The following is a 21,194-nucleotide window of genomic DNA, read 5'->3' on the forward strand; positions in this document are numbered from 1 at the left end:
TTGTTCGTCATGAACTCAACTTACTTTCTGTTTTCCTGCTGTTAATCAACTTGTTTTCCAATTCTTCCAGCATACTATGCTCAATTCTGAAGTCACTTTTTTGGTTGTAGAAATGACTGTGTTTATCTTTTTCTATGTTAATAACTCTTTAGGAAAAGAAACAAATGGTATAAATATGACTTAAATATATTTTTAATTGCTTATAATATGAAGACACTCACAATAATCAGCACCTTATATTTCGATTCATTCATCTAAGAAGTCAAAATAGTTATAAAGGAGTTCAGCTAAAATCACAAGTAACTTGAATTATTTAAATTATAAAATCTTAATTTAAGAAAATGCTGTCATAGACTTGCTTTGAAAATATACAGGCCTTTGACTATTGATTCCAACTCAACCTCACTGAGGCCTGAAAATTGCCGCCACTGCTGACGGCTGCTTTGGTTAAAACACTATTAACTTTGTAACCTGAACCAAGACTTTTATCCCTTCCTGGTATGAATTTCCTAAGCACTAAAATGTGAATAATAACAACTCTCCACAGGGCTGTGTGTGATTAACATTATATGGGATAATACGCACAAGGGATCTTTATACAGTAAAAATGTAGTATGGAAGTGTGAGTTACTAATATTATTAATAAACTAAAACTTCAAGAGGCAAACAGTTTATGAAGACAGAAATTTTAGTATATGTGAAAGATATTGCCTACATTTACTTCACAGCTTCTTCGATTTAAGTCCATCCACCAGTAAGAAGGTCTAATGTTAGTTTGAATCCTGGGGTAAGACACACAAGCACTTGTACAATCAAGAAACTTTTTTTGTTGGACAAAGAAATTTATTTTCTCGATACCTGTTCTCTCTCTCCCAGAAGGTGGAAATTAATATGAATACTTCTCCACTAATCTTGGATTTAAGGAGTGGTGGAGTAGCTCTGACCACTGAATTTTATACAACCTGAGGGTCATCTATGGAAGGTGGAGTTCCCAAGTTTTTCACTTTGGCACACAAAGAGAAAAATTTGATATTTATAAGGCATACTTGGGAAAACAGATGAGACTGCTCCAGGCCTACCTGGCTGCCCCAAAGACTGAGAGGATCTAACTTGGTACTTGTGTGTCAGAGAGGAAGCAATGGATAGTACAGGGACATCATACAGATTTCAGGCTGAAAGTGAACTCTAATGGACTGAGGGTGGCTACCGAGTCCCATGCTCAGGACTGGGAAGCCCACCTAGGCTCTGGTTTGGGTGGCGGGCAGAAAGTACTATATAATCAGATAGAAATTTCTAGCACTGGCACTGGTTATGCTATGAGAGTAAGTTAGTTAAGTCAAGCCATTCCTGGATTAGAAAATACTAAACGATAAAGAGAGTCAAAAGGCAATAATGGAGACAAATTGTCAAACATATGAAAAGATGCTCAACCTCACTTACAATAGAAGAAATTAAAATCAAAAGTATATCACAATAACACTGTACTCCTTTCAGACTGGCAAAAAAAAATCCAAGTTTAAATAATATTTACTAATGATAAAACTGTGGGAAAATATAAATTGTCTATGGAAGACAACCTGGAAAAATATCACATGCATGTTCATATACCCTTGACCCAGCATTTCTACTTCTAGGACTATTTCCTAAAGACACACACACACATATGCAAAATGCTGTGGATATGTGAATACTGCAATTCATTGCAGCATCGTTTGTTATAATAAAGATTGAATATATGCTCCATGCCCATCACTAAGGGGCAGGTTAAATTACATCACAATCATACACAGGATGCAGTGGTCCTGTGTTCCATGCACTGATAAGGAAAGATCTCTAAGACATACTCATTTTATAACAAATAGTTTATTTGAAAATGTTAGTCATATCCAAAAGTAGAAAATGCTAAATGGACTCCCCTTGTATACACTAAAATGATATTATACTCCTCATACCACTTTGATTCCATAACTTTACTTCTTTTTCCTCTCTTGGTTCATGTATCTTTCTTTTCTTTTTCTTTTTGGTTTGCTTAAGTACTTTCAATTAAATCCACTACACTATGTAGTTTCACCCCAACATACTTCAGGGTGCATCTCTACAGATATTTGACTTATATTGTTATAATGCCATTATCATGCCTGACAAGATCAACAATTCCTTGGTATCTCAGATATACTCTAAAGTTTAAAAAAAAAAAGAGCAAGATCCAGAACAAATATTACCATTTACATAAAAAAGACAAAATATAAACATGTACTTTTATTTTTGTATAAGCATAGATTACAAAACATCTATGGTATAATACCCAAGAAACTAGAAATAGTGGTCGTCTCGGGGTGGGGCAGTGGGGGGCTGGGGTCACAGGGGAACAGAGACCGTTCACTGTGTACCCTTTGACATGTATTGATTATTAAACCATGTGAATGTACTGAATATTACCTACTCTAAAAAATAGAACACAATTACACTGCAAACTGTTTTCTTCTTTGTATGCAATGAGAAGTGCTAGATAGAAATATTCTTCCAATGGATTTTTCTAACACTCTTTCAATGAGTTTTTCCAAGATAGACGGAGGAAGCCTAATAACAGATGGAGAAAGCCTAATGAGAGCTGTAAAACCAACATATAATGGTAGACAAGGTATCAATACTGGCATAATGTACTGGTTTACTATATATATGGACGTTAACGGCTTTGCAGATTACCAATCTAGAGAGAAACATAAACCAGAACCCCTAACCTAAAGTCTAATTCTATCTGAAGTAGTACATCTTGGAAATCAAAGAAAAAACCTGCATGTTCTCAAATTGTGAGTATTAAAAATACTATGTAAGTGTTATATAAATGCAATTGAGAATTCTATCTCTTAAAGCTATAGTATAACTTTCCAAAGTCAAACGGTTACTTTTTTATTGGTAGAATTTCTAAACAGACAACTGCCACTAATTCTGGTCCAGAGATCATTTTTCACAAGTCTTTTCTCTTGGTTCTTTAGCAAATTGATACTGCATGACTTCAAAGCAGTGTTTTGATGAAGTTTTCAACTATAGGATAGGGTTGAGTGCTTTGAATTCTAATTCTTTTATCATTCCTCATGATATACATCATATCACGATGCTGCTGGCAACACTGAACATTCAATATATATCACTGGAAATATTTTTTAAAATACATATATACTATAAATTTAAAGTTCTCAATTAGCCTAGTCATAATGTGCAGGACAGATAAAAGGGATAGAGAGAGACCAAGGGAAGGAGACCAAAGAAAAGGACATTTCAAAAATATAACTTGAGGGTACAGACTTTTCACTAAATTATTCACTCACTCAAAAATAATTACCAAGTGCTTATCTTACTAAGTGAAAATGTGTTCCATCTGTTATTTGACATACATGGTCTAAAGAAATAACTGCTTTTCCCCCCTGAAATACACTGGTTCAAAATGGTAAAAAAAATAGAATTTAAACAACTCAACTTAAAATTAACTTTATATTAAATAGTCTATTATCATTTGTCTATTTCACACTTCCCATCTTTCTCTTGTTTTATATTTGAAAGGCCAGTAACCAGAATTTTGTTAATTTAATGTGGGATTGAACAGGGTGCAGTAGAATTAATTTTATACATATAATTAATTGTTCATAACAAAATGGCTAGTAATGGTATTTGAAGATCATGTTCTTATACTTACTGATTTTTAAGTTTTTCTGCCGTGCGTAAGAATTCTACTTTCTTAGTCCGACTAGCTTTCTGTTTCCAGTTGTGAAGCTGAAAAGGACGAATTCCACCTGAAGTACCAAAACAGCCATCATTCTGCATAAGAAATAAAAATAAGTTTATCAGCAATAATAAAAATGGTAAGACATGAAGGTGGACTTTTTCTCAAAGATGAAATGTCAATAATAAAATTTTTCAGGGAATAATTTTATCCATTCATCCACTGATACCTACTGCAAATAATGTTACAATGAACACGAGGTGAATATATCTTTTCAAGTTAATGTTTTCATTTCCTTCCAATAAATACCCAGAAGTGGAATTACTGAATCATACAGTAGTTCTATTTTTAATTTTTTGAGGACTGTCTATAATTTTCCAAAGTGGCCACACCAATTTACACTCCCACCAACAGTGCACAGGGTTTCTTTTTCTCCACGTCCTTGCCAACTCCCGTAACTTCTTACCCCTTTAATAATATCCATTCTAACAAGTGTGAGGTCATATCTCACTGTGGTTTTGATTTACATTTTCCTGATGATTAGTGATGTTGAGTGACCTTTCATGTACCTGTTAGCCACCTGTATATCTTTGAAAAAATGTCAGTTTTCTTCCTCTGCCTACCTCTTAATTGAATTGTTTTTCTGCTATTGAATAGTATGAGTTCTTTATATGCAGGGTGCAGCAGAATTACGGCCTGAGTGTGGTTGGTAGGGTAATAATACGGGTGTAATAATTTATAGTTTTAATTTGAACATTTCACCTAAAAAGTCATATGGTGTGCTTGAGTGTGACAGTTATGTTACAGAATTACCTGCTTATGATTTTGTAATAAAAGAGGGGTGTTATTTGTGCCAGACCCTGTATTTTGAATAGTACCTCCTTATAAAATATGATTTGCAGACATTTTCTCCCATTCAGTCAGTTGCCTTTTCACTTTGATAATGATTCCCTTTACTATACAGGAGCTTTTTAGCTTGAAATAGTGTTCTTTACATTTACAGAATAATTTTGCTGAACATAATTCTTGGTTGACAGTTTTCTTTCAGCATTTTGACTGTCATCCAGCTGCCTTCTGGAGGCCAAGGTTTCTGATAAGAAATCAGCCATTAATCTTATTGAGGATCCTTCATATGTGCTGAGTTGCTTTCAAGATTTTCTTTTTATTTTTGCCTTTATACAAGTTGATTGTGATGTATCTAGGTATGGCTCTCTCTGAATTTATTCTGTTTGGATTACATAAAACTATATATATATATATATATATATATATATAAATATTTTCATCAGACTTGGAAAGTTTTCATCCATTACTTCTTTTTTAATATGTTTTATTGATTATGCCATTACAGTTGTCCCATTTCCCCCCCTGCATTCCCCTCCACCCTGCACATCCCCTCCCACCCACATTCCCCCCCTTTAGTTCAAGTCCATACATCATAAGTTCTTTAAGCTTCTACATTTCCGACACTACTCTTGCCCTCTCCCTGTCTATGTTCTCCCCACCGTCTATGCTTATTCTCTGTACCTTCTCCCCACCTCTCCTCCTCCCACTCCCCTGTTGCTAACCTTCCATGTGATCTCCATTTCTGTGGCTCTGCTCCTGTTTTAAGTGTCTGTTTAGTTTGCTTTTGTTTTAGGTGTGGTTGTTAATAACTGAGTTTGCTGTCCTTTCACTGTTCATATTCTTTATCTTCTTTTTCTTAGGTAAGTCCCTTTAACATTTCATATAATAAGGGCTTGGTGATGATGAACTCCTTGAACTTGACCAGATTTATCTGGGAAGCACTTTATCTGTCCTTCCATTCTAAATGAAAGCTTTGCTGGATAGAGCAATCTTGGATGTAGGTCCTTGCCTTTAATGACTGGGAATACTTCTTTCCAGCCCCTTCTTGCCTGTGAGGTCTCTTTTGAGAAATCAGCTGACAGTCTGATGGGAATTCCTTTGTAGGTGACTGCCTCCTTGTCTCTTGCTGCTTCTAGGATACTCTCCTTCATTTTAAGCTCAGCTAATATAATGATGATGTGCCTTGGTGTGTTCCTCCTTGGGTCCACCTTCTTTGGGACTCTCTGAGCTTCCTGGGCTTCCTGGAAGTCCATTTCCTTTGCCAAATTAGGGGAGTTCTCCTTTATTATTTGTTCAAATAACTTTTCCACTTGTTTCTCTTCCTCTTCCTTTTCTTGTACCCCTATAATTTGGATGTCGGAATGTTTAAAGATGTCCTGGAGGTTCCTAAGCCTCTCCTCATTTTTTGCATTCTTGTTACTTCCTTCTTTCTGTAGAAACAACCTGAATTTGGTTGCTTCTTTCTTCCTTCTGGCCCACTCCATTGATTTGAGTCCCAGTTTTCTTTCCATTACCATCGGTTTCCTGAATATTTTCCTTCATTTCACTTAGTGTAGCCTTCATTTTTTCACCTAATTTGCAACCAAATTCAACCAGTTCTGTGAGCATACTGATCACCAGTGTTTTGAACTGTGCATCTGATAGGTTGGCTATCTCCTGCTTGCTTAAAAGTATTGGCTCTGGGGCTTTGATTTGTTCTTCTTTTTGAGCCATTTTTAATCAGGTCCCACCTGTCACGTATGAGGGGCGGAGGCTTAGGTCAACCCAGTGTCTGGGCTGTGTATGGGGGCACAGTCAGAGAGGGAACAATGGCGCTTGTGCCACTCTCTCTTGGATTTCAGTCCCCTCTGTTGCTTCCCACAAGCAAATGGGGCCCTTCTGGTGCTGGTTCCTGGGTAGATGGACTTGTGTACGTTCTAGGACCCTTTGGGTCTCTCCAACAAATTCTCCTGTGAGGCTGGGAATTTCTCCCTGCACCTTTTCAATTGATGCTTTTAGGCTTTATTTCCCATTGCTGGGGCCCTGGGTTGCGTGGTCTGTCTTGCTGCCCATTTTTGCCTAGTTTATCTGCACCCGAATGTGTGACCATGGTCAGCCAACAGCCTTGCATGCTCTGCTTGTTTCCTTCCTGAACCTGGGTTCTGTTAGCCCCACACTGCCTGCACTTCCCGGTCTGGCAGCCACCACCTTTTCCTGCCGCAATCCCTCTCTCCACTGGATGCCGACTCCGCCCCTCTTACCGGTCTGGTTGAATGGCTATCGGACTTCCATACAATTCAATTTTATGTCTGTTCTGGTTGTGTTTTTGTTTCTAAATCTTCCTTGTCCTTAATTTTGATTGTGCAAGGAGACACAGTGTTTCCACCTATGCCTCTATCTTGGCTGGAAGTACTCCCATTATTTCCTCAAATATTCTTCCCCTCCCCCCTTTCTTTCTTCTCACCTTCTGGGACTCGCATTATATATGATGCTCAATGGTGTCTCACAGGGCTCTGAAGCTCTGTTCTTTAGTCTGGATAATCTGAATTGACCTATCTTCAAGTTTATTAATTCTTCTGCCAGCTTAAATCTAGTGTTGAGTCTCTCTAATAAATTTCATTTGAGTTACTGTATTTTCAACTCCAGAATTACTATTTAATTCCTTTGTTATAATTTTTATCTCTTTATAGATATTTTCTATAAAATATTTCTGTAAGACATCATTCTCACATTTTTAGTTCTTTGGAAATGGTTTCCTTTGGTTTTTAAATATATTTAAAATAGTTTATTTACTTCTGGCCAAGATGGAGGCACAGGAAGATACACTTCGCCTCCTCATGCAACCATAGAAAGAACTACAACCAGGTCTCAAAACTAATAATACCCAGAACCATCAGAAAATCAAGCTGTATGGAAGTCCGCCAACCAAAATTTAAAGAAGACACATTCACGCAGATGAAGTTGCAGAGATGGGCAGAGAGGTGGTGAGATGCAGAAAGGCTGTGGCGGCAGGAATAGGAAGGGATGCCCTGGAAGTAAGAGCTCCCAGCCCCAAGCCAGACTGCACAGCCCAGGTTTCCAGCACCAGGAAGATAGATCCACCACTGGCTGTAAAAAACAGTGGTGGTTCTGGCAGGAGAAGAAACTGCCAGGTTTTCACTGCTTAAAGTGCCAGCATGATCTTAGAATGTATGCAGGCTGACCCACTCTGGGATTCACCAGCAGGGCAGCAGCTCCAGGGTGCCAGTTACACATGGGAAGGAGTTGAGGTAACTAGAAATGAGGTGACTGCCAGGTGACATGCCAGAAGCCAGGCGGCAGCACTGTCTCCTGTTGAAGCCCTCCCCACACAGCCACATAGTGGTGAATCAGGTTACTCCACTCTCACAATTACCTAAAGCTCCACTGTACACAATTTATATATGCCTTTTCTACATAGGCCACTTTACTAAGACAGAGTGTAAAAGCAGCTCACCTAATACACAGAAACAAATACAGGGGGGCTGCTAAATTGAGGAGACAAACAAAAATGGCCTAAATGAAAGAACAGAACAAATCCCCAGAAAAAGAACTAAGTGAAACAGAGACAGCCAACTTATCAGATGCAGAGTTCAAAACACTGATGATCAGGATGCTCAGAGAACTAATTGACTATGGCAAAAAAAATAAAGGAAGAAATGAAGGTACACTAAGTGAAATAAAGAATAATCCACAGGAAACCAACAGAGATGGGAAGGAAGCTGGGATTCAAACCAAGATTTGGAATATAAGGAAGAGATAAACATTCAACCAGAAGAAAGACAAAAATTCAAAAAAAAATGAGGATAGGCTGAGGAACCTCTGGGTCATCTCCAGATATTTCACTTTGAGGAAGGGTCTTCCAGTCAACATGGAGGCAAAGGTAAACATGGCTTCCCTCTTTGCACAACCACATCAAAATCACAACTACACTACAGAACCATCACTCAAAACGATCAGAAATCAAGTTGAAAGGACGTTCAACGACTATGGAACTATAGAAACCTCATCCACCCAGATTGGTAGGAGTCTAAAAATTTAGAAGGGGTATCTCAGGAACTAAGAGTACCAGCCCCAAACTGGGTCCTCCAGCCTAGGACTACAGTGCAAGGAAGATAAGCTCCCATTACTTCTGGCTGTACAAACCAGGAGAGTTTGAGTCAGTGAAAGGAACTACTGGAATTCCAAGCAGTGCCTCTTAAAGGCACTTTACTCAAACTAACTCCCTCTGAGCTCAGGTACTTGAGCAGAGCTTGAAATGCACCAGTGGCATACGGGGTAGAAGTGAAGTGTCTGGCATCAAGGCAAGAGCTGGGGGACAGATTTCTCCCAGACAGAAAGGTGGGCAGAGGCCACTGTTCCTTTTCTGAGCCCTCTCCCTACAGAGCCGGTAGGCGGGGACCATATCTGAGAGTCTGTCAACCTGGCTCACATGGTTTGCTCCATCCTGGGGAATCCCTGAGGCTCCAACTCACCCAAATGTTGGCCCACCCAAGCTGTTAACAGTGGCTTGTACATATGAATGGCTGGGTTCAGTTCAGGTTTCATATCTTCCTGAATCCTCTCAAACAAGTAACAACCAGCCTCAGTGAGCCCCAAACCCCTGTACCTCTGGCTAAAAGGCCCCAGGCTCAGTACTAGCAGCAGTCAGCTTTGGATCACAATTTAGCTTGACCTAGGAAACTCCAAGCCCAGCACATGTAGCAGCCATCTGTAGATTGCTTTACAGCTCAGGCTGGGTGGCCCTGCATGAAACACAGGTGGGGGCTGACACTGGCCTGCACCACCCAGGAAACCTCAGAGCTTGTGCACCCAGTGGACAGCTGCAGACCATGCTGGAACACCACCACTCTGTCCCTACACAGCTGATCCTCCACAAAAGACACAGGTTGGTGGTCATGGTCATAGCTAGTCCTTGCAGCTGACTGGTCTGGGTAAAACCCTCCCATTGACCTGCCAACAGCAATCAAGGCTCAACTACAAGAGGGGGTTGTACTCAGCCCACACAGAAGGTACACATTAAGTACCCAGCTTGGGTGATAGGAGAGGCTGTGCCACCGGACCCTGCAGGACACTTACTACTTTAGGCTATACTACCAAGACATGGAGTCACAGCAGCTCTACTTAATACACAGAAATAAACACAGAGACGCTGCCAAAATGAGGTGGCAAAAAAACATGGCCCAAATAGAAGAACAGATCAAAATTTCAGGAATAGAACTAAACAAGATGGAGATGAGCAATTTATCAGATGCACAATTCAAAACACTGTAAGGATGTTCAAAGAACGTAGTGAGGGCCTCAACAGCTGAAAGACCCAGGCACAAATGAAGGATATACTAATGGAAATCAAGAACAATTTACTGGGAATCAACAGTAGAATGGATGAAACCAAGAATCAAAGCAATGATAAGGAACACAAGGAAACAAAAAACAACTAATCTGAACAACACTAAGAAAAAAGAACAAATGAGGATAGTGTGAGCAGCCTCTGGGCCAACTTCAAGCATACAACATTCACATCATAGGAGTGCCAGAAGGAGAAGAGAAAGTGGCACACTGGAAATCTATTTGAAAAAACAATGAAAGAAAACTTCTCTTATTTGGTAAAGGAAATAGACATCCAAGTCCAGAACTAACAGAAAGTCCCAAAAGATGGATGCAAAGAGGCCCACTCCAAGACACATGATAATTAAAATACCAAAAGTTAAAGACAAAGAAAGAATCTTAAAAGCAGCAAGATAAAAGCAGTTAGTTATCTACAGGGGAGTTCTCATTAGACTGTCAGCTGCTTTCTCAAAAAAAAACCTTTGCAGGCTAGGAGAGATTGGCAAGGAATATTCAAAGTCATGAAAATCAGGGCCTTATAGCCAAGAACGCTCTACCCAGCAAAGTTATCATTTAGAATCGAAGGGCAGATAAAGAGCTCCCTACACAAGAAAAAACTAAAGGAGTTCATCATCACCAAAGCATTATTATACAAAATGTTAAAGGGACTTATTTAAGAGAAAGAAGATCAAAACTATGGACAATAAATAGGCAATAACCACATACCTATCAACAACTGAAAATTTAAAAAAAAACTAAACAAAGAAGAACAGAGACAGAATCATGGATATGGAGAGCACTTAATGGTGCCATATGGGAGGATTTGGGGAAATGGATAAAGAGGTAAAGGATTAAGAAGTACAAATAGGTAGTTACAGAAGAGCTGTGGGGATGTCAAGTACAGTACAGGAGAGGGAGTAGCCAAAGAACTTACACACATGACCCATGGGAATGAACAAAGTGGTAGGGATTGCCTGAGGGAGTGGGGGGTGCTATTTGGGGGAGGCAAAGAAGGAAAAACTGGGACAACCGCAATAGCATGATCAATAAAATATTGTTAAAATAAATAAATATATTTCACATATTATATATTTTTATATCTTTTATATTTTGCCCTGAGTTGTTTCAGCTAGAGTTAGAATAGTAAAGAGAGTATGGAGAATATGTGAGAAAATTTGCCTAAGGTCAATTTCTTGAATTTATATAAGTAAAGACACTGCATTTCCTTAGGGGAAGAAAAGAATGGAACCTGTCCTCAGCTCACAGCAGCCTTCCTTCAAATTTGAACTAATTCACAAATATTTAGTGAGCACCTACTATGTTCCAGGACTACACACGCAGAGCTCTTCATGCTGGGAATACAATAGTGAGTGAAACTTCCAAAGCTTTCTGCCCTCATAGAGCTTACATTCCCAATGGTGGGTAGTGGATGGCGAAAGACAATAAAGAAAACAGGTATAATATATGTAATATATCATGGTAAATAAATGCTGTAAAAAAAAAAAGAAAACCAAAAAAGAGGGCAAGTTGTGCTGGGTAAGGGAATTCAGTTTGGGAAGGTCGGGGAAAGAATCTGTGAACTGGTGGTATTTGAACAAAGATATCTGAAGGCAGTGACAGTGCTAACCATGGGGAAGAGCATTCTGATCAGAAGGAATAGCAATTTCAAAGCTCCTAAGGTAGGAGAGTGCTTGGCATCTCTAAAGGACCACCAGGAAGCCAGATTGGCTGCAGCAGACTAAGAGCAGGGACTGGAGATGAGGTGACAGGGAGGTGGTGGGGTAAGCTAATGCACCCTGAAAGAAAGGATGTCGGCTTTTACTGAGTGAGATCAACATCCTCTTGGAGACTTCTGAGCAGTAGAGTGTTATTATTACTGGCCTGAATCACCCTGGCTGTTGAGAATACTTTAGGAAGGCAAGAGAGGAAAAACAAAAACCGATTAGGAAAGTCTGTATTTCAGCCAGGGAGAAATGAGGGTGTGGACAAGGATAGTGGTGAGAAGATCGGTATTCCGGGTTTGTTCTGAAGGTGGAACAGGCAGGAATCGCTCATGCTTTAGCTGAAGTCTGTGAGAGAGTAAGAGGAGTCGAGCTCTTTGACCTGAGTTACTAGATCCAGCCATTCTCCTTGAGGGATCCTTTGTTTCTCACTGTGGGCCAAAGGGTCCCAAAAGAATCTGGAAACACATGTGCCTCGGACCATCCCATATTTGATTCCTCCTTATCTTCCCAGCGCAGGTACATTAGTAGAGCAGCCGCCAATTAATTATTCGGCAGGAAATCTTTCTCCACGGCTTGGAAAGGTGAATATTACCAGCTCATTTTTTTTTTTTTTTTTTAGAAAAGAAACTGTGTCGCCGGGAGGGTATGTTCCTATCACACTCTAGGAAACGACAGAGCCAGGGTTTCCACCCAGGTCGTCTTGGACTCCAGAACTGCTGGGAGGCGCCTCTCCAGAAAAGCAGTTAAACGCACAGGCGAACAAAGCGCAAAGCCGGGTGTCTGCCAGGCCCAGAGCAAAGAAAGGGAGGCTGACACCACGCCTCCCAGGGCCATGCTGCAGAGGACACCTGTTCAATGAGGGCCGGGGGCCCCATCCAGGCGCTGGGCTCTACAGACCCCTCGGGCCCACGTCCGCCACCGTAGAGGTTCCCGGCCCTCTTCGATTTACCTGTTGCGGCGCCAGAGCTGCTCCCACGCCGTTCCCGGTGGCCGCGCCCGCCCCCGTCACAGCGCCAGCTACCGCGGTGGCCGCCGCTGCCACCACCACTGTCGTCAGGGCAGCCATCTTTCCTCCCACCACTGTTCAGAGCGCTGCGACCACCGTAACCTGGGCGTTCCGGCGCAGGGAGCGGCCGCCTCCGCACAGTTCACAAGGCTGCGGGGCTGTTCCGGACGCTGGGCGGGACCGCGGGGCGGGGCCAGGGGCAGGGCGGAGCGCAGGGCGGGGCCCGCTGGGGTGCGGGTTCGGTGGCTGTCGTGTTTGACTGGGAGCAGCTGGCCTGTGTATAACCTTTTCCTAGAAACGCATCTCCTCTTATTCAGCAAAATCTTTCTCTCCCTAACAGCCAAGAAAATTCATTATCTTTCATTCCCATACTTACTGTATTCTTGTCATATATAGAAATATCTATATCTATCTTATATATTATAGATGTATGTTACATAATAGAACTTCTTTCTAGGTTTCTATTAAGTGCTGGTGAAACAGAGCCTAAATGAAAAAATATTATTGATGGGCTTGAACAATAAACTATATCACACTTTTCAAAGAGACAAAACAAAACATGCCCTAATTACTGGATACCAGAGACAGGAATGCCGCGGGATTTGAGGTTCTTGTTTTTCCTTAACATCTTACATATGTGCATTTCTTTTCTCTTACATTGAAAATCTGGGTTCCTTAGAATATCAACATATTTACTTTTTGCTTTTTCTTGCAACAGTATGTGATTTCAAGTGACAATTCCAATATTACCAACAGTAATCGAGTAAGCGAAGTTTAAAATCGTTTTGCAATTCTTCTTGTCTTTAGACTATCTCCTGGACAGGATGAGTGTTGTGTTGAAAAGTTTTCTGAAATCTTTTGCTTTTTGTGGTTATAGAATCAATTTGTATATAGTTGGGTTCTTTTTTTTTTTAAGATTTTATTTATTTATCTTTGGAGGGGAAGGGAAGGAGAGAGGGAGAGAAACATCAATGTACGGTTGCCTTTCGCATGTCCCCTTCTGGGAACTGGCCTGCAGGGAACCAGCCTGCAACCCAGGCCCGTGCCCTGACTGGGAATCGAACTGCAATTGTCTAGTTCACAGGCCGCACTCAATCCACTGAGCTACACCAGCCAGGACTAGTTGGGTTCTTTTGATTGTATTTGGGCTCAATGCCAGTGCTTTGTCTTTTACTTTATCTTGTTTACTGTTTTAAAAATATGTAAAACATGTAATATAGGTAAACCCAAAATTGTATGATGTGGTATGTTTAAAGAAGCCTTCCTTCCAAACACATCTTCTCTGTACCATTTCAGCTGATCTTCTATATGTAACCATTTTTTATGTCTTAGCTTGTTCTTTTACATTTCTTTTTTGCAAAAATGAATATATATACCTATGTTAACTTTCCTTTTTTTCTTTTACTTTTTTTTTTTTTTTTACAAAAACATGTAGCATATTGTGTTACTTTCCTGGGGCTTCCATAATGAATGGGGGCTTCCACAAACTGGGTGGTTAATGACAATAGAAATTCATTCTCTCACATTTCAGGAGGCCACAAGTCCAAAATCAAGGTGGTGGCAGGGTTGGTTCCTTTTGCAGGGCCCAGAGGGAATATCTGTTCCATGCCTCTCTCTTAGCTTCTTGTGGTTTAGGCAATCAGTAGTGTTCCTTGGCTTGTTAAAGTACTACTCCATTTTCTGCCTCCATCTTTGCATGGCCTAATGCCCTGTGTGTTTGTGTCCAAATTTTCCTCTTCTTATAAGGACACCAGTCATTGGATCCACTCTAATCCCACATAACCTTATCTTAATCTTATTATATCTACAAAGACCTTATTTCCAAATAAGATCACATTTATAGGCACTGGGAATTAGGATTTCAGCATATCTCTTTGGAGGACACGATTCAGCTCCTAACACATTACATATAATACTCTACACCTGACATTTTTCACATACTGTATACTGGAACTCACTGCTATTGGTCTACAGAAATCTCCCTCATTTTAAAAGTGAATATATAATATTCCATTTTTTTATTCAACGAGTCATCTACTTATAGATGTCTGGGTGATTTCTAATCTTTTGCTGTTACAAGTAATGATTCACTAGTATTTCATATTTGGACAAGTATATCTTCACTAAAGTTGTGGAATCAAAGGTGAAATGCCAACACAACACACCATACTTTGCCATCTATAATGTGCACTTTTTGCCCAATTTTTTAAGGAAAAATAAGGATGTGCATTATACATGGGTATAATGACTACATACCATGGATATAATAATCTTGTGTATAATGCACACAAAATCTAGGTGTGCATTATACACTGTCATTTTTCTTTTTTGGCTTGATCCCTCTACTCCCTACCCACCTCCTCTTTACCTGTCATTCCACTATGAGTCTGTCTCTATTTCGCTTGTTAGTTCGGTTTGTTCACTAGTTTCCACATATGAGTGAAATCATGTAATATTTGCCCTTCTCTGCCTGGTTTATTTTCACTTAGCATAATATTCTCTAGGTCCAACCACACTCTTGCAAAGGGTAAAACTTTCTTCTTTTTTATAGCTAAGTAGTATTCCATTGTGTGAATGTCCCATAGTTGTTTCATCCATACTGACTTCTGAAATCAGAATAAATGCAGTAAGTGCTCACCAATATTACATACATAGATGTATGTAATACATGGGTAGACGGGTAACAACTACCTCCACAATTTTCATTCTCAAATAAAAGCATTTGAGCTTCTTTTATCAACCCTTAAATGACTATTTCTATACAAAATCTTTGACTGTTTACACTTAACTTGGTTTCTGGAAAACTAAAAAAAAAAAGTAGTGGTTTAAAGAGTTTTTAGCTTTTCTGCTCTCATGTGACAGTTTCTCAGTAAGGTTAAATTTCCCTGACCAGATACACCCCAACAGACCCTCACTTGCCTGAGGATGGGCCGGAACGTGTTGTTGGTTAACAATACAATGATGACAATAACAATAGCCGCAGCAACAATAATGAAAATACTTTCAATGTTAAGGCAGTCTGAGGGCAACAGTAAATAAAATGGAAAATTGTGAATAGACAATGTTCCTATTTTTGATCGCCTGTTGTGTGCCAAACCCTTATTTACTCGCCTACCTACCCTAATTAACAAACCTTTGAGGACCTTAGTTAACAAATTTTTGAAGATAATATAGCTAAAATATGGCAGAGTCAAACATGAAGACTGAATATGACTATACAGTTAATACTTAATTTTCCAAAACTACAAAAACATCCAAATCCATTCTTCTTTTTTTGAAAAATAATTTTTTCCCTGGAGGACAGAAGGAAATAAAGAAGAAAATCAGTTGTGTTTAAATGGATGTTGATTAGTCATTTGCAGGTAGTCCCAGGTTTGCATCCTGCAGACCAGCCTCGGGAAAATGAAATATTCTCAGTGTGGGTGATAGGTTTATGAGTACACCACTTAGTCCCAATAGAACACTTGTCTCTGAGAATTTCAACCCACTTGATAAACATGAGCTTATCATTTAAAAATTAATTTAAGAAAAAGTTACCATAAAGTCATTCTTTTATAGTTAGATAGAAAATTAAACTTTGTTGTGTTAGAAAATTAAACCTATAGATGGTGTTGTATCATCTATATATTCCTTTAGATTTATGGGAAATGTTTCAGAAACTTTTAGCTCATAGGAACAAAATAACTTCTCAATTAAATATTGATTCTTGAGAATTTTTTTGTTTCATAAATTGCTTTTTTGTTGTTCAATTACAGTAGTCTGCATTTTCTCCCCACCACTCCCTGCCACCCCAGCCAAAGCCACCTCCCTCCTTTGCTTCCACCCACCCCCTTAGTTTTGTCCACGTGTCCTTTATAGTAGTTTCTGAAAACCCTTCTCCCCACTGTCCCCTCCCCACTCCCCTTTGGTTATTGTTAGATTGTTCTTAATTTCAATGTCTCTGGTTATATTTTGTTTGCTTTTTTTCTTTTGTTGATTATGTTCCAGTTAAAGGTGAGATCATATGGTATTTGTCTCTCACTGTCTGGCTTATTTCACTCAGCATAATGCTCTCCAGTTCCATCTATGTTGTCACCAAGGCTAGGAGCTCCTTCTTTCTTTCTGCTGCATAGAATTCCATTGTGTAAATGTACCATAGTTTTTTGATCCATTCACATGCTGATGGGCACGTAGGTTGCTTCCAACTCTTGGCTATTGTAAATTGTGCTGCTATGAACATTGGGGTGCATAGGTTCTTTTGGATTGGTGTTTCAGGGCTCTTAGGGTATAATCCCAGCAGTGGAATTGCCGGGTCAAAATTCAGTTCCATTTTTAGTTTTCTGAGGAAATTCCATACTGCTTTCCATAGTGGCTGCACCAGTCTGCATTCTCACCAACAGTGCACTAGGGTTCCCTTTTCTCCACATCCTCTCCAACACTTGTTTGTTGCTTTATTTATGATGGCCATTCTGACCAGTGTCAGGTATTATCTCATTGTGGTTTTAATTTGCATCTCTCTGATTCTAGTGATGCTGAGCATCTTTTCATATGTCTCTGGGCCCTGTGTATGTCCTCCTTGGAGAAGTGTCTGTTTAAGTCTTTTGCCCATTTTTTAATTGGATTCTTTGTCTTCTTGGAGTGGAGTCATGTGAGTTCTTTATATATTTTGGAGATCAAACCCTTGTCCAAGGTATCATTGGCAAATATGTTTTCCCATATAGTTGGTTCTGTTTTCATTTTAATGATTTTTTTTTTTAGCCATGAAAAAGCTTTTTAATTTGATGAGATCCCATTTGTTTATTCTTTCCTTTATGTCTCTTGTTTTAGGGGACATATCAGTGAAGACGTTGCTTCATAGAATGTCTGAGATTATCCTACCGACGTTTTCTTCTAGGACTTTTATGATGTCATGACATATTTAAGTCCTTTATCCACCTTGAGTTTATTTTTGTGTATGGTGTAAATTGGTGATCGAGTTTCCTTTTTTTGCATGTAGTTGTCCAGATCTCCCAACACTATTTGTTGAAGAGGCTGTTTTTACTACATTTTATGCTTCTTCCTTCTTTGTCAAATATTAATTGACTGTAGAGACTTAGGTTTATTTCTGGGCTCTCTGTTCTCTTCCATCGGTCTGTGTGCATATTCTTATGCCAGTACCAGGCTGTTTTGATTACAGTGGCCTTGTAATACAGTTTGATATCAGATATTGTGATCTCTTCTGGTTTGTTCTTCTTTCTCAAAATTGCTGCAGCTATTCAGGGTTGTTTATGGTTCCATATAAATTTCTGAAATGTTTGTTCTGTATCTATGAAATATGTCATTGGTACTTTAATAGGGATTGCACTGAATCTATAAATCGCTTTGGGTAGTACAGCCATTTTGAAGATGTTAATTCTTCCAATCCATGAGCGTGGTACATGCTTCCATTTGTTTGTGTCTTCCTTAATTTCTTTCATCAGTGTTATATAGTTTTCTGCATTAAGGTTTTTTCCCTACTTGGTTAGGTTTATTTCTAGGTACTTTATTTTTCTTGTTGCTGTATCAAAAGGGATTCCCCCCCTGATTTGCTTCTGATATTTCATTGCTGGTGTACAAAAATGTCTTTGATTTCTGAGTATTGACTTTGTAATCTGCTGTTTTGCCAAATTAACTTATTAGGTCAAGTAGTTTTTTTGGTGGAGTCTATAGAATTTTCTATGTACACTATATGTCATCTGCAAACAACGACGGTTTACTTTCTCCTTTCCAATTTAAATGCCTTTTATTTCTTTTTCTAGTCTGATTGCTGTGGCTAGGACTTCCAGTACTATGTTGAATAGGAGTGGTGAAAGCAGGCACCCTTGTCTCGTTCTTGATCTTAATGGGAAAGCTTTAAGTTTTTGTCCATTGAGTATGATGTTGGCTGTAGGTCTCTCACATATGGCCTTTATTATGTTGAGGAATGCTCCCTCTATTCGCACATTGCTGAGTTTTTTAAATCATAAATGGGTGCTGTACCTTATCAAATGCTTTTTCTGTGTCTACTGATATGATCATATGATTTTTGTGTTTTGTTTTGTTTATGTGGTGTATTATGTTTATTGATTTGCAAATATTGTACCATCCTTGCATCCCTGGGATGAATCCTACTGGATCATAGTGTATGATCTTTTTAACATATTGCTGGATACGGTTTGCCAATATTTTATTGAGGATTTTAGCACCTATGTTCATCCATGATATTGGCCTGAAGTTTTTTTCTTTGTTATGTCTTTAACTGGCTTTGGGATTAGGATGATGCTGGTTTGATAAAAAGATTTTGGGAGTCTTCCATCTTCTTGAATTTTTTTGAATAACCTGTGGAGGATGGGGGTTATTTCTCTCTTAAACGCTTTTTAAAATTCTCCTGTGAAACACTGCCCAGGGCTTTTGTGTGTCGAAAACTTTTTGGTTACTGTTTCAATTTCATCTGCTATTATTGGTCTGTTCAGACTTTCTGCTTCTTCTTCATTGAGTTTGGGAAAATTACATTTTTCTAGATATTTGTCCATTTCACCTAGGTTTTTAAATTTATTGCCATATAAATTTCTTAGTAATAGTAATAAATTTCTTTCTTCATAGTAATTTCTTATAATCCTTTGTATTTCTGTGGTATCAGTTATAATCTCTCCTCTTTCACTTCTGATTGTGTTTATTTGGGTCCTCTCTTTTTTTCTTGATGAACCTACTTAAAGGCTTGTCAATTTTGTTTATTTTTTCAAAGAACCAGCTCCTGAATTCATTGATCCTTAGAATTGTTCTTTTAGTCTCTATGTCATTTAATTTTGCTCTGATCTTGGTTATTTCCTTCCTTCTACTTGCTCTGGGATGTCTTTGTTGTTGTTCCTTGAGTTCTTATAGGTATAGGGTTAGGTTGTTTATTTGAAATGTTTCTATCTTTTTTAGGTAGACCTGTATCACTACGAACTTCCCTATCAGGACTACCTTGGCTGTGACCCATAAGTTTTGGATTGTTATGAGTTCATTTTCATTTGTTTCCAGGAACTTTTTGATTTCTTCCCTCATCTCATTCTTGACCCATTCATTGTTTAATAGCATGCTATTCAATCTCCATGATTTTCAGTGTTTGGGTTTTTTCCTTGAGGTTGGTTTCTAGTTTCAGTACCTTGTAGTAAGAGAAAATGTTTGATATGATTTCAATTTTCTTGAATTTGTTAAGGCTTGTCTTGTGTCCTATCATGTGGTCTATCTTTGAAAATGTTCCATGTGCATTTGAAAAGAATGTGTATTTTGCTTCTTTGGGATGAAAGGCTCTATATATATCAGTTAAGATCATTTCATCTAGGGCATTGTTCAATGCCACAATATCTTTGTTGATATTTTGTTCTGAAGATCTGTCCATTTTGGACAGTTGGGTATTAAAATCTCCACAATTGTATTGCCGTTGATATCTTTCCTGCAGTCCCCCAAGACTGTCTTTATGTATTTGGGTGCTCCTATGTTGGGTACATATATATTCACAATGTTTATGTCTTCTGGGTGGATTCTTCCCTTGAGTATTATGAAGTGACCTTCTGAGTCTCTTTTCAGGGCTCTATTTTTGAAGTCTATTTTGTCCAATGTATTGCTACCCCAGCTTTTTTTCCTGTCCATTTGCTTGGAACATTTGTTTCCAGCCCTTCACTTTCAGTCTGTGTAGGTCTTTTGTTCTGAGGTGCATCTCCTGTAGCATATGTGTGGGTCATGTTTTCTTATCCATTATGCTTTCCTGTGTCTTTTGATTGGGGTATTTGATCCATTTACACTTAAGGTTATTACTGGTATGTACTTATTCATTGCCATTTATTTGTGCCTCTGTTTTCCTCTATTTCACTATTTTTCTTCTTGTTCTTAAAGCAAACCCTTTAGCATCTCCTGTAGAGCTGGTTTGGAGGAGGTATATTCTTTGAGTCTTCTTTTGTCTGGGAAGCTTCTTATTTGGTCTTCCATTTTAATTGAGAGCCTTGCTGGATCAAGTAGTCTTGGTTGCAGGCCTCCAGTTCTCATTACTTGGAACATTTCTTGCTATTCCCTTCTGGCTTGGAGCATTTGCATTGAGAGCTGCTACTCTTATTGGGGCCCTCTTGTATGTTACCTCCTGTTTCTCCCTTGCCGCCTTTAAGATTCTCTCTTTGTCTTGGAATTTTTGCCATTTTAATATGACATGTCTTGAAGTGGGCCTCTTTGGGTTCCTCTTGATCGGGACTGTGTTTCCTAGATTTGTGTGACTTTTTATGTCATCAAATTAGGGAAGTTTTCCATCATTACTTTTTCAAACAGGTTTTCTATCCCTTCCTCTTCTTCTTCTTCTGGTATCCCTATTATACTGATATTATTACATTTCATGTTGTTCTGCATTTCCCTTAACCCCTCTTCATACTTTCTGAGCCTCTTTTTCTTTTCTTACTCATTCTTGGTGTTTTTTTCTACTTTGTCCTCCAGCTTGCTGATCTGATTCATCTGCTTCATCGAGCCTGCTTTTGATTCCTCCTACTGTGTTCTTCAGTTCAGAAATTGTATTCTTTATTTCCTCTTGGCCCTTATTGATAGTTTCTATTTCCTTTTTCATGTTGAT

The 21,194-nt window shown here is 38.9% G+C and overlaps 1 protein-coding gene across 3 annotated transcripts in view; it reads right to left on the reverse strand.

The window, feature by feature from the left end:
• CCDC112 (coiled-coil domain containing 112) overlaps positions 1-21,194 on the reverse strand; it is a 78,446-nt gene that overhangs the window by 17,220 nt on the left and 40,032 nt on the right. For 2 of the 3 annotated variants that reach the window (XM_037167070.2, XM_037167069.2), the window contains exons 1-3: positions 12,566-12,772; positions 3,695-3,816; positions 25-146 (exon numbers count right to left, since the gene is read on the reverse strand). In XM_037167070.2, coding sequence (XP_037022965.2) covers positions 25-146; positions 3,695-3,816; positions 12,566-12,682 — 361 coding nt within the window. In that variant the 5' untranslated portion in view covers positions 12,683-12,772. Of the gene's footprint in view, positions 1-24; positions 147-3,694; positions 3,817-12,565; positions 12,773-21,194 lie in introns of those variants that run through there. The other variant, XM_037167071.2, reaches the window with a different exon arrangement.

This window comes from Artibeus jamaicensis, unplaced genomic scaffold (assembly GCF_021234435.1).
Source record: "Artibeus jamaicensis isolate MK-2021 breed Jamaican fruit bat unplaced genomic scaffold, CSHL_Jam_final contig_402, whole genome shotgun sequence".
Classification (NCBI taxonomy): Eukaryota; Metazoa; Chordata; class Mammalia; order Chiroptera; family Phyllostomidae; genus Artibeus; species Artibeus jamaicensis.